This window comes from Aquarana catesbeiana, linkage group LG09, assembly GCF_042186555.1.
Source record: "Aquarana catesbeiana isolate 2022-GZ linkage group LG09, ASM4218655v1, whole genome shotgun sequence".
Taxonomy (NCBI): Eukaryota; Metazoa; Chordata; class Amphibia; order Anura; family Ranidae; genus Aquarana; species Aquarana catesbeiana.
In genome coordinates this window covers 60083127-60096089 of record NC_133332.1, presented here as the reverse complement: position 1 = coordinate 60096089, position 12963 = coordinate 60083127, and the positions used below count along the sequence as shown (strand labels likewise).

General features: G+C 43.8%; 1 protein-coding gene across 1 annotated transcript in view; it reads left to right on the top strand.

Annotated features, from left to right (window-relative positions):
• LOC141107707 (cytochrome P450 2H2-like) overlaps positions 1–2399 on the top strand; it is an 89273-nt gene extending 86874 nt beyond the window's left edge. The window contains exon 9 of the mRNA XM_073598626.1: positions 1662–2399. Within this exon, the coding sequence (XP_073454727.1) occupies positions 1662–1843 (182 nt within the window). The 3' untranslated portion in view covers positions 1844–2399. The remainder of the gene's footprint in view (positions 1–1661) is intronic.
• The last annotated feature ends 10564 nt before the right edge of the window (positions 2400–12963 follow it).

Here is a 12963-nt window from a genome sequence, read left to right as displayed (position 1 = left end):
AAAGCTGTTTCGCTTACACCTGTTGATTCAGCTACTGATTGGCAGGGAAGCTTTTAAAAAGGATCTGTGTAGCATCCTCTGACTGCTCTGATCAAGCCTCACACAGGGCTTAAAGTGGGGTTCCACCCAAAAAAAAAACTACATGAAAAATCCTAAAAAAAAATACAAAAAAACTTTTTTACTTACCTCTAAATGCCTGTTGCTAGGGGGTACCTTGTAGTCTGCCTCTTCCAGTGCCTGGGCTGGTGACATCACTTCCCCCTCGGCACAGGAAGGGCTCAGCTCTGCTCCCTCCCTCCTGTCAATCATCTGGGACCCATTACAGGTCCCAGGTGACTGAGCGGCCAATCACGGCGCACGGTGCCGCTCGCGCATGCGCAGTGATTGCCAGGCTGTGAAGCCACAGCCCGGCGCCCACAGTTGCAATGCGCCGCTGAACGGAGGGGGAGACGAGCGGAGCTTCGATCCCCCGCATCGCTGGACCCTGGGACAGGTAAGTGTCTAATTAAAAGTCAGCAGCTGCAGTATTTGTAGCTGCTGACTTTTAATTTTTTTTTTTTTTTTTGACTGGCCCTCCTCTTTAAGTACGTGAGCATGGCGGTGGACATGTAACTTTTATTTTGTACTGAATAAAGCATCTCTTCATGTCTCAAGTGTGGGTGTCACTCTACTTCAGAGATATGCAATTAGCAGACCTCCAGCTGTTGCAAAACTACAAGTCCCATCATGCCTCTGCCTCTGGGTATCATGCTTGTGGCTGTCAGAGTCTTGCTATGCCCCATGGGACTTGGATGCTGGATGTCCACTAATTGCATATCCCTGCTCTAATTTATTCCGCACAGGCACATTACAGCACATAGACTTCTATAGGGCTGGTCTACCTTTGTCTACTGGCTGGAAGTTTATAAGAAGGTTTATACATTTTAACACTTTCATTTCACTTTCAAGACTCATTGAGACTCAGGGGTTGATTTACTAAAACTGGAGAGTGCAAAATCTGGTGCAGCTGTGTATGGTAGCCAATCAGCTTCTCACTAATGCTGGCCATACACTATACAGAAAATCGGCCGAACCCATTTTCGAAAAACGAACGTTCGACCGTGACCGCAAACGATCGTGCCATCATGTAATGACCGATAAATTGTTCAGTGGACATGAATAAATAATTTTTTGTTTGTTTATTTACATATACCTAGTGCAGACAGTTCGGACGGGAAACACATTAACCTTGCAATTTATCGTACGTTCAACAGAAAATTTCCAAACTTCCCGTTCGTTTTTTTTCCACAAAAACGTCACAAACGATTATCGATTTGTGCCCATTAACTTGCCGAAAAATGAACGAAGTGTCTATACGAACGATTTTTCGGCCGATTTTTCATATAGTGTATGGCCAGCATTAAGCTTGTTCAATTAAGCTTTGTCAAAAAAAAAAATGGAAGCTGAAAGGTTTCTATGCAGAGGTGTACCAGATTTTGCACCCTCAGGTTTTAGTAAATCAACCCCTTAATATTAGGTCAGTAAAGCGATGGAAGGGTCAATGGAGGCACCATTGTTAGGCTGTGCATAGGGTATAAGCTGCCCTTAATCCAGCCCTTATCTCTACCAAATTGCATGCTGTTAGTAGTAGTTTTTGATGTATTTTCTCTCCCCTTTCCTAGGAAAACGTGTGTGTTTGGGAGAGGGTCTGGCTCGCATGGAACTGTTCCTCTTTATTACAACCATTCTGCAAAGATTTACTCTGAAACCCACCATGGACAGAAAGTACATAGAAATTACACCTGAGCCCAACAGCAATGCTTCCAGATCTCGTGAATATGAGATGGTGGCTGTACCTCGCTGAGGGACCATTGTTATTGGATATGGAGTTCGTGTTCAAAAGCATCAATTACTTTACAATTCTTAAAAATAATGTAATAGTGACTTGTAGGCTGGGTTCACACCTATGCAGGTTTCTCCACATTCAATTCGCTTAGCAGGATATTGTGACCAGCTCTCTATGGAGCCGGTTCACACATCTCTGCAGGGGCACCAGTGCGAATTGCACAGGAGCCTTGTGCGTCTTGTGGTCCATTTCAAAATTCGGCCTGAAATCGGACCTGAAACTGAATTGAGACGCACCGTACTCCTGTTGTGAGCCGATGCATGTTCCAGTGTGAACCCAGCCTTAGGGTTCCCTCTTTAAAGTTCTATAAACAAAAAGTGCCTGAGTGACAGCACCTGCTTGGGTCATAAATTTATTTCTAACCAGGGACATTATATGGCTAGAATCTGTTTGGTCAATCCATGATTGTGTGGTATAGCTCTCAGGAAACATTACTGGAGGAACTGTTAGGTCCAGGAATGGTTTGTTATATGTAAAACACCAGAATATGTAATAAAGTACCTGTTAAAATGGACCAATTTTTTTTGTTTAAAAAGTCACAGATGCAGTGAAACTGATGTAGGTTTTCTCAACTAAGACATAAACACATGTAGTGCAGGAACTATCAGGGTCGCAAAGTTTGCACTTGTGACTGGGCCCTGGAGTTCCGCCTGCCCCAAAAGCCCGGACTGAGGTTCCCCAGCGGCTGCAGGGCTCTGAGCTGAGAATGTCTCTCTCACAGCCCAAAGCCAACGCTGACAGTTACCCCCTCCCCGGATTGATGGGAGAAGAGAGAGAGCTGATCAGCTTCTCCTCTGCTCTCCTTCTGTGTCTGCCCCACCCACACTTCCTGGCAGTGTTGTGCCTCAGAGAAGGGGAAGTAGGGACAGAAATTCGAAGTCCAATTGCCAGATGAGGAAAGGTGCAGCCTGCCGATCCATCAATCTATGAGTGAAGTGTCCCCCCTCCCTTCCTTCTGTCACCTGCCTCCCAGTGAGTACACTAATGTAAGAGGAACTCTGATCTAAGGGGTACTCTGTGCACTCTGAGGTAAAGACCTCCTGCACACTCTGATGTAAGGGGGCTCTGCAGATTCTGATGTAAGGGAGGCTCTGCAGATGCTGATGTAAGGGGCACTCTGCAGACTCTGATGTAAGGGGGGCTCTGCAGAAGCTGATGTAAGGGGGGCTCTGCAGAAGCTGATTTAAGGGGGGCTCTGCACACTCTGAAGTAATTGATGCTCTGGGACCCCTGATTTAAGGGGAATGCTGGGAAATTTGATGTAAAGAAGTACTCTGCAAACTCTGATGTAATGGGGGCTCTGAGAACCCTGATTTAAGGGGAATGCTGGGAACTCTGATATAAGTAGGGGCTCTTGTTTTTATATCCCCTTATATCAGAGTTCCCCTTTACACCAGAGTCTGCTGTGTTCCTTCTTAGATAAGAGTTCTCAGTGTTCCCCCTAAATTAGAGTCCCCAGAATTCTCCCTTACATCAGAGTCTGCAGAATCACCCCTTATAGTGTAAAGAGACCTCTGGGAGTTCAGATGTAAGGTGAACTCTTTGGATTCAGATGTAAAGGGGAAGTCTTTGGATTCAGACATAAAGGGGAACTCTGCAGAATAAGATGTAAAGGGGGACTCTTGTGATTAAATCCATATAATTAGAAATGTTTTTAATCACAAAATATATGTATAGTGTATACTACAAAAAAAAGATGTGCACCACTAAAGTGTTTGAGTTTGGCTTGAAGAAAAGGTCGCAATACTACTCAAGATGGCAGGAAGGGTGTCCACTGTGGGACCGTAATAAAGGGCCTCACAATGGGAGTAAAGGGCCCAAGGATCAATGTGAAAGGCCCTGGGTTTGGAGGGGGTCAGGGGGGCCCCGAAGGTTCTAGTTACGTCTCTGAACACACGGTTGGGTGAGAATTGTTTGTTCCTGCACACTCTGATGTAAGGGGGCTCTGCAGATTAGAAAAGGTCGCAATACTATTCAAGATGGCAGGAAGGGTGTCCACTGTGGGACCGTAATAAAGGGCCTCACAATGGGAGTAAAGGGCCCAAGGATCAATGTGAAAGGCCCTGGGTTCGGAGGGGGTCAGGGGGGCCCCGAAGGTTCTAGTTACGCCTCTGAACACACGGTTGGGTGAGAATTGTTTGTTAACGTGGGGCAGTTTTTTTATAAGGGGAACACATTGCACTTGTTTATATGAATGCACTTTGCTAAAACCGGTGTAGCATTATAGCATTATAATACAGTGTTATAAATAAACTAATCACACATGGTCTTCCCCATATTGTATTACACCAGTGGTACTTTAGTGGCAGATGTAACAGTAATGAGGTCTGGACACCACAAAACTGAGTCAGAAAACACAGTGCCTTATAACACCCTTATGTCTGCAACATGAATTTGATTTAAACCTTTTCTTTAGGGTTCCATATGGACAGGATAAAACTAACTATCAATGCACTTTGTGGCTCTTTAGTAGCCAATTTTTTCAGGAAAGGGTATACAGTACACTGGATGAAATACATACAAATCTGAAAAAAAAACTTTTTTAGGGTGAATCCAATGGTTAGAAGACATACAGTATCTCACAAAAATGAGTACATCCCTCACATTTTTGTAAATATTTTATTCTTTTCATGTAACAACACTGAAGAAATGACACTTTGCTACAATGTAAAGTAGTGAGTGTAAAGCTTGTATAATAGTGTAAATTTGCTGTTCCCTCAAAATAACTTAACACACAGCCATTAATGTCTAAACCGCTGGCAACAAAAGTCAGTACATCGCTAAGTGAAAATGTCCAAATTGGGCCCAATTAGCCATTTTTACTCCCCGGTGTCATGTGACTCATTAGTGTTACAAGGGCTCAGGTGTGTTAAATTTGGTGTTATCGCTCTCACTCTCTCGTACTGGTCACTGGAAGTTCAACATGGCACCTCATGGCAAAGAACCCTCTAAGGATCTGAAAAAAAGAATTGTTGCTCTACATAAAGATGGTCTAGGCTATAAGAAGATTGCCAAGACCCTGAAACTGAGCTGCAGCACGGTGGCCAAGACCATACTGTACATCGGTTTAACAAGACAGGTTCCACTCAGAACAGGCCTCGCCATGGTCGACCAAAGAAGTTGAGAGCACATGCTCAGCTTCATATCCAGAGGTGGTCTTTGGGAAATAGACGTATGAGTGCTTCCAGCATTACTGCAGAGGTTGAAGGGGTGGGGAGTCAGTCTGTCAGTGCTCAGACCATACGCCGCACACTGCATCAAATTGGTATGCATGGCTGTCGTCCAAGAAGGAAGCCTCTTCTAAAGATGATGCACAAGAAAGCCCGCAAACAGTTTTCTGAAGACAAGCAGACTAAGGGCATGGATTACTAGAACCATGTCCTGTGGTCTGATGAGACCAAGATAAACTTATTTGGTTCAGATGGTGTCAAGCGTGTGTGGCGGCAACCAGGTGAGGAGTACAAAGACAAGTGTGTCTTGCCTACAGTCAAGCATGTTGGTGGGAGTGTCATGGTCTGGGGCTGCATGAGTGCTGTCAGCACTGGGGAGCTACAGTTCATTGAGGGAACCATGAATGCCAACATGTACTGTGACATACTGAAGCAGAGCATGATCCCCTCCCTTTGGAAACTGGGCCACAGGGCAGTATTCCAACATAATAACAACCCCAAACACACCTCCAAGACGACCACTGCCTTGCTAAAGACGCTGAGGGTAAAGGTGACGGACTGGCCAAGCATGTCTCCAGACCTTAACCCTAGTGAGCATCTCTGGGGCATCCTCAAAAGGAAAGTGAAGGAGTGCAAGGTCTCTAACATCCACCAGCTCCGTGATGTCTTCATGGAGGAGTGGAAGAGGACTCCAGTGGCAACCTGTGAAGCTCTGGTGAACTCCATGCCTAAAAGGGTTACGGCAGTGCTTGAAAATAATGGTGGCCACACAAAATATTGACACTTTGGACCCAATTTGGACATTTTTACTTAGGGGTGTACTCACTTTGGTTGCCAGGTGTTTAGACATTAATGACTGTGTGTTGAGTTATTTTGAGGGGCAGCAAATTTACACTATTATACAAGCTGTACGCTCACTTCTTTGCATTGTAACAAAGTGTCATTTCTTCAGTGTTGTCACATGAAAAGATAGAAGAAAATATTTACAAAAATATGAGGAGTGTACTCACTTTTGTGAGATACTGTATATAAAAAATATGTATAATTAATATAGTGGTAGGAAGGTCCTTTAGTTGTGATTATAGGGAAAATTCATAAGAATGAAGGCTAAAAAGTGTAAGAGATGTGTGTTTATTGGGTGTTGCAGTAAACTATGCATAAGCAATTATTTATACCGTAATATTTTGTGGTAATGGTTGTTTGAGTATAATCTAATATCAGGCTTTCCCAGTATATGTTGGAGTGATATTCTTGCATAATAAGTATAATTTTCCACCCAGTGGATTTACTGAAAAAGGTTCTTCCATTTTTTTTTCATTAATATTTATTTATTAAAGAAACGGCAGTATCCAAAAAGATCAAGCCAAAAGACATAAGACATAAAAGAAGGTACAACCTTGCAATCTCGGAACACCCAATAAGAGCATAATATGCGACAGGTCCAAACTACGTGGCATGTTCACCAATGCCAGGAGCCTGGCGGACAAGATGGGTGAACTAGAGATACTGTTGTACAAGGAGGATTTGAATTTTGTGGGAATTTCAGAGACCTGGTTCAACAGCTCTCATGATTGGCTGGCAAACATTCAAGGGTAAAAGGGTAAAAAAGGGGGAGGGGTATACCTGTATATCAAGAATAATGTACAAGTGAATGTGAGAGATGACATCACTAAGGGAGCTAGGGAGGAGGTGGAATCCTTATGGGTAGAGCTTCAAAGGGATGAAGCAAAGGGGAAAATAATACTGGGAGTATGCTATAGACCCCCTAACCTGAGGGAGGAAGGGGAGACAGATCTCCTATCACAAGTTGGATTAGCAGTAAGGATGGGAAGTGTTATCATAATGGGGGATCTTAACTATCCAGACATAGACTGGGCGGAGGGAACTGCGCATTCATCTAAGGCTCACCAGTTCCTAAATGTCTTGCAGGACAATTTTATGGGTCAGATTGTACTAACTAGAAATAAAGCGTTACTGGATCTACTGATTACCAACAATACAGACCTTATCACCGATGTGGTAATACAGGGCAATTTAGGAAACAGTGATCACAGGTCAATTGGCTTCAGTATAAATCACACAAATAGGAAACATAAGGGGAATACAATGACACTGAATTTCAAGAGAGCCAACTTCCCTAAACTACGTACCTTGTTAGAAGGCATGAATTTAGATAAAATTTTAGGAACAAAGAACATGGAGGAGAGATGGGTTTGCTTTAAGAGCATATTAAATAAGGACATTAGCCAATGCATCCCATTGGGTGATAAATTTAAAAGAGCAAACAAAAGTCCTGGATGGCTTAACTCCAATTTAAAAATGCATATAAAAGCAAAGGAGAAGGCCTTCAAAAAATACTAGGTTGAGGGATCATCATCAGCATTCAGACTTTATAAAGAATGCAACAAGAAATGTAAGGGTGCAATAAGAACGGCTAAGATAGAACATGAAAGACACATAGCGGAGGAGAGCAAAAAAAATACCAAGAAATTCTTTAAGTATGTAAACAGTAGGGAGGACAGACCATGTTGGCCCATAAAGAATGAGGAAGGACATTTGGTTACAAAGGACTGGAATATGGCGAAGGTATTGAATTTATTCTTCTACTCAGTCTTCACGAGGGAATCGGGGGCTTCAGTAACCAAAACTGCAGTGTTTATCATCATGACACATCACAGGAAGCATCTCCATGGTTAACAGAGGACAGAATTAAAATTAGCCTTGGGAAACTTAACATTAATAAATCACCGGGACCAGATGGCTTGTACCCGAGGGTACTTAGGGAACTCAGTCAAGTAATTGCCAGACCATTGTTCCTAATTTTTACTGACAGTCTACTGACTGGAATGGTACCAGCTGATTGGAGAAAAGCCAATGTAGCACCAATATTTAAAAAGGGCCCAAAATACATCCCTGGGAATTACAGACCAGATAGCCTAACATCAATAGTATGTAAACTCTTGGAGGGGATGATAAGGGACTATATACAAGATTTTAGTAATGGGAGCTGTATCATTAGCAGTAATCAGCATGGATTCATGAAGAATTGTTCTTGCCAAACCAATCTACTAACCTTCTATGAGGAGGCGAGTTGCCATCTAGATAAAGGAAGGCCCGTAGACGTGGTGTATCTGGATTTTGCAAAAGCATTTGACACAGTTCCCCATAAATGTTTACTGTACAAAATAAGGTCCGTTGGCATGGACCATAGGGTGAGTACATGGATTGAAAATTGGCTACAAGGGCGAGTTCAGAGGGTGGTGATAAATGGGGAGCACTCGGAATGGTCAGGGGTGGGTAGTGGGGTCTCCCAGGGTTCTGTGCTGGGATCAATCCTATTTAATTTGTTCATAAATGACCTGGAGGGTGGGGTAAACAGTTCAATCTCTGTATTTGCGAATGATACTAAGCTAAGCAGGGCAATAACTTCTCCATAGGATATGGAAACCTTGCAAAAAGATCTGAACAAATTAATGGGGTGGGCAACTAAATGGCAAATGAGGTTCAATGTAGAAAAATGTAAAATAATGCATTTGGTTGGCAAAAATATGAATGCAATCTATACACTGGGGGGAGAACCTCTGGGGGAATCTAGGATGGAAAAAGACCTGGGGGTCCTAGTTATAGGCTCAGCAATGACATGCAATGCCAAGCTGCTGCTAACAAAGCAAACAGAATATTGGCATGCATTAACTCCAGAGATAAAACGATAATTCTCCCACTCTACAAGACTCTGGTCTGGCCGCACCTAGAGTATGCTGTCCAGTTCTGGGCACCAGTCGTCAGGAAGGATGTACTGGAAATGGAGCGAGTACAAAAAAGGGCAACAAAGCTAATAAAGGGTCTGGAGGATATTAGTTATGAGGAAAGGTTGCGAGCACTGAACCTATTCTCGCTGGAGAAGAGACGCTTAAGAGGGGATATGATTTCAATATACAAATACCGTACTGGTGACCCCACAATAGGGATAAAACTTTGTCCCAGAAGGGAGTTTAACAAGACTCATGACCACTCATTAAAATTAGAAGAAAAGAGGTTTAACCTTAAACTACATAGAGGGTTATTTACTGTAAGGCAAGGATGTGGAATTCCCTTCCACAGGCGGTGGTCTCAGCGGGGGGCATTGATAGTTTCAAGAAACTATTAGATAAGCACCTGAATGACCACAACATACAGGGATATACAATGTAATACTGACATATAATCACACACATAGGTTGGACTTGATGGACTTGTGTCTTTTTTCAACCTCACCTACTATGTAACTATGTACCCATGAAGACAAATTACAAATACCATCACTAAGCAACCAAGACAGTCATAATAACTGATGATTAGGGATGGGCTTTATGTTCAGGTCGAACATGAGTTTGACTCGAAAATTGGCTGTTCACCAGTTCGCCGAACAGCGAACAATTTGGGGTGTTCGAGGGCAAATTTGAAAGCCGCGGAACACCCTTTAAAAGTCTATGGGAGAAATCAAAAGTGCTAATTTTTAAAGGCTTATATGCATGGTATTGTCATAAAAAGTGTTTGGGGATCCGGGTCCTGCCCCAGGGGACATGGATCAATGCAAAAAAAAGTTTTAAAAATGGACGTTTTTTCAGGAGCAGTGATTTTAATAAAGCTTAAAGTGAAACAATAAAAGTGAAATATTCCTTTAAATTTCATACCTGGGGGGTGTTTATAGTGTGCCTGTAAAGTGGCGCTTTTTCCACGTGTTTAGAATAGTCTGACAGCAAAATGATATTTTTAAAGGGAAAAAAAGTAATGAAGTAATAGCGGTGTCGGCTATAGTGAATTGTCTATGGAAGAAATCAAAAGTGATAATTTTATGGATTAATATGCTAGTTATTGTCATAAAAAGTGTTTGGGGACCCAGGTCCTGCCCCAGGGGACATGTATCAATGTAAAAAAAAAGTTTTAAAAATGGCCGTTTTTTCGGGAGCAAAATGACATTTCTAAAGGGAAAAAAAAGTCATGAAGTAATAGTGGTGTTGGCTACAGTGAATTGTCTATGGGAGAAATCAAAAGTGCTAATTTTAAGGGTTAATATGCAAGTTATTGTCATAAAAAGTGTTTGGGGACTCGGGTCCTGCCCCAGGGGACATGTATCAATGCAAAAAAAAGTTTTAAAAACGGCTGTTTTTTCAGGAGCAGTGATTTTAATAATGCTTAAAGTGAAACAATAAAAGTGTAATATTCCTTTAAATTTTGTACCTGGGTGGTGTCTATTATTAAAATCACTGCTCTCGAAAAAACTGCCGTTTTGAAAACTTTTTTTTGCACTGATACATGTTCCCTGGGGCCGGACCCAGGTCCCCAAACACTTTTTATGACAATAACTTGCATATAAGCCTTTAAAATGGGGTCAGGGTCAATAGAAGATCAGAACGAGGCGGGATGCAGACGTGACGTGTCAGACTGAGGGGAGGGGCCCGATGGCGGCGCTGGTGTGAGGGGGTGGAGACGGGCTGGATGGACCGGGCAATTTGAACGGAGAGCGGGGTGAGAGCCCGCTGCAATCTTGGTAAAAGAAACCCCAGGACGCCCCACTGCGGCATCGCTATTTCGAGGGAAAGCAGCTGGTATTCCCGGGTGCAGGGGTGCGAGCAGTCGGGAGCCGTCAAGAGGAGCCCAAAGCTCGGCAGCTAGGTGCGAGGACGCTAATACTCTGTACCTAGCCCGGGATGCAGTGAATCCATATCAGTTCCATGTGGAGATAGAGATCGGCAGCTGTATAGCCTAAACGCGAGTGGCCTCCCCCCTGTGGTGTCCCCCCCGGGCGCTCCGCAGACCCGGCAGGAGATCCTGTGTGGCTCTGAGCCTGAAGGTTGGCCTGGAGGTGGACACGAGCACGGACCTTGATAGCGGGGGGCAGCAGCGGACCAGGACGCTTCCGGCGCTAGGAAGAACATCACCCCGGCTCGGCCCTCTACAGATGACAAGTACCTGACACAGTCCAGCACGGGATGATACGGAGGTATGAGAAGGAACCTTCCCCAGGTAGGTAAGCTTCATCTTCACTGAAGAACTGCATTACCTAGCATTCTAAAGGAAATATAGGGCGGTATAAAGAGACTGGCTTAAACTATTTGGCTTATGGACTGTATGCTATTCAGTGCTACCCTATGCGTTTTTTTTTTTTTTGTGCAGCTCTTTTTTGCCTACACGCCTTTATATGCCTATTATGGTTCCATCTTCCTGCACTGAGTGACTCTTGGTAAAACATACTTGAAAAATGGACTAGTAGGCTATATGTTTTATAGTACATGCATAGTATGCATAGTATGGAGCTAGTTGGCCCCTGACGCAAGATCACAGTATTAATGCAGTGGTTGGTATACTAAAGGCCACGGGGGAAGGTTTTGCACCTCATTGGTTGACCACATAGCACAGTACGTACCAAAATTAAGCGGAAGGGGTGCAATCAAGGTGGTAATATGAGAGGTCGCTCACAAAAAACAGCAGAGCCTAAGACCCCAAGAGAGAGCTTCAATACAAGCACTATCCAGAAATATCTCAAAGAAGCGAGTCTAAAGAGTCCCGGATTAGAAAAGAAACAAACGGGAACAAAAGAAAAAAAGAAAGACCTGCTGAAACAAAAAGGGGGACAGGGGGGAGAGGCCCAGGAAAGATTGGGAGAAGGAAGGGGAGCTTGCCCGCAGCGATATGGAGGAACAAAGAAACATAGCGTTAATTCCAACTAAAGCAGAAATGCTGGAAATTTTCTCCAAGCTAGAAAACTCTATAAAATCAGAGATACTGAATGTGCGGACAGACATGGGTTACTTATTACGCAGAGTAGAGGAGGCCGAGGAAGCATCAGGAAATCAGGCTAAAGAAATCCTAGAGTTAAAAACGCAAATAAGGAAAATCCAGAGTGATTATCAAATTATTACATATAAATTGGAAGAGCAAGAAAATCAAAGTCGCCGCCAAAACTTGCGTATTAGATCTCTACCTGAGCAACAAAACGAGAATTTGGCAATTAAAATGCAAAAAATCTTCAACCCTATCCTGGGGAGACGAGAGGAGGAGGCCCTAAAGATAGATAGGGTACATAGGATTAGAAAACCCCCAAACCTGAAACAAGATATACCCAGAGATGTAATCATCAAATTCCACTCATATGAAATTAAAGAAAAGATCTGGAAACAACTTCGGGGAGCCCCACCAATTCGCTTTGAGAGTAAGGAATTACAGATTTTCTCTGATTTATCAGCTGGAACTCTGGCTAGGAGAAGACAACTCAGACCCCTACTCGATCAACTGAGAAATTCCAACATAAAATACAGCTGGGGGTTTCCAACATCACTAGTAGTATTTAAAGAGGGAAGATCGTATAGGATGAGGTTCCCGGAAGATCTCCAAGACTTTTGTGGAAATTTGGGCATCCCTGTCCCAGACATTTCTTGATAAGTGCTGTAAGTTTTTTCTTTTTTTTTTGGGATATCGAGAGGATATTGGGGTCACTGAGGGGGAGGGAGGGAAAGGGGAAGGTGAGAAGTTTGCTTCTTTTTTTTTTCTTCTTCTTCCCTCTTCCCCTCTAGGTGTGGACTTCTACAGGGGGAACAGTGACTCAAACTAAGACTGCATGGACTGGGGGCGGTGGGGTGGAGGAAGGGGGGTTAAAGAAATATAGATAAAATAATAAATGATATAATGAGATGCTGTGTGGGGGGGCTTCAGGGGAGGGCATGGCCTGGGTCGGTCCTCCTGTCTCCAATCCCCCCCCTGCCCACCCCTCCGCTTTTCTGCAGGGGGGTGGGCGGGGGCATTGGTGGGCGCTGCCGGAGTTTCCACCCTGGGTGAAGAAGCACGCGGTATGGGATCAGTTTTGTTTCCCATCTGTGGGCTCAGGGCCGGTTTTCGGCCGGGGGGAGAGGAGAGAGGAGGGGGGGGACC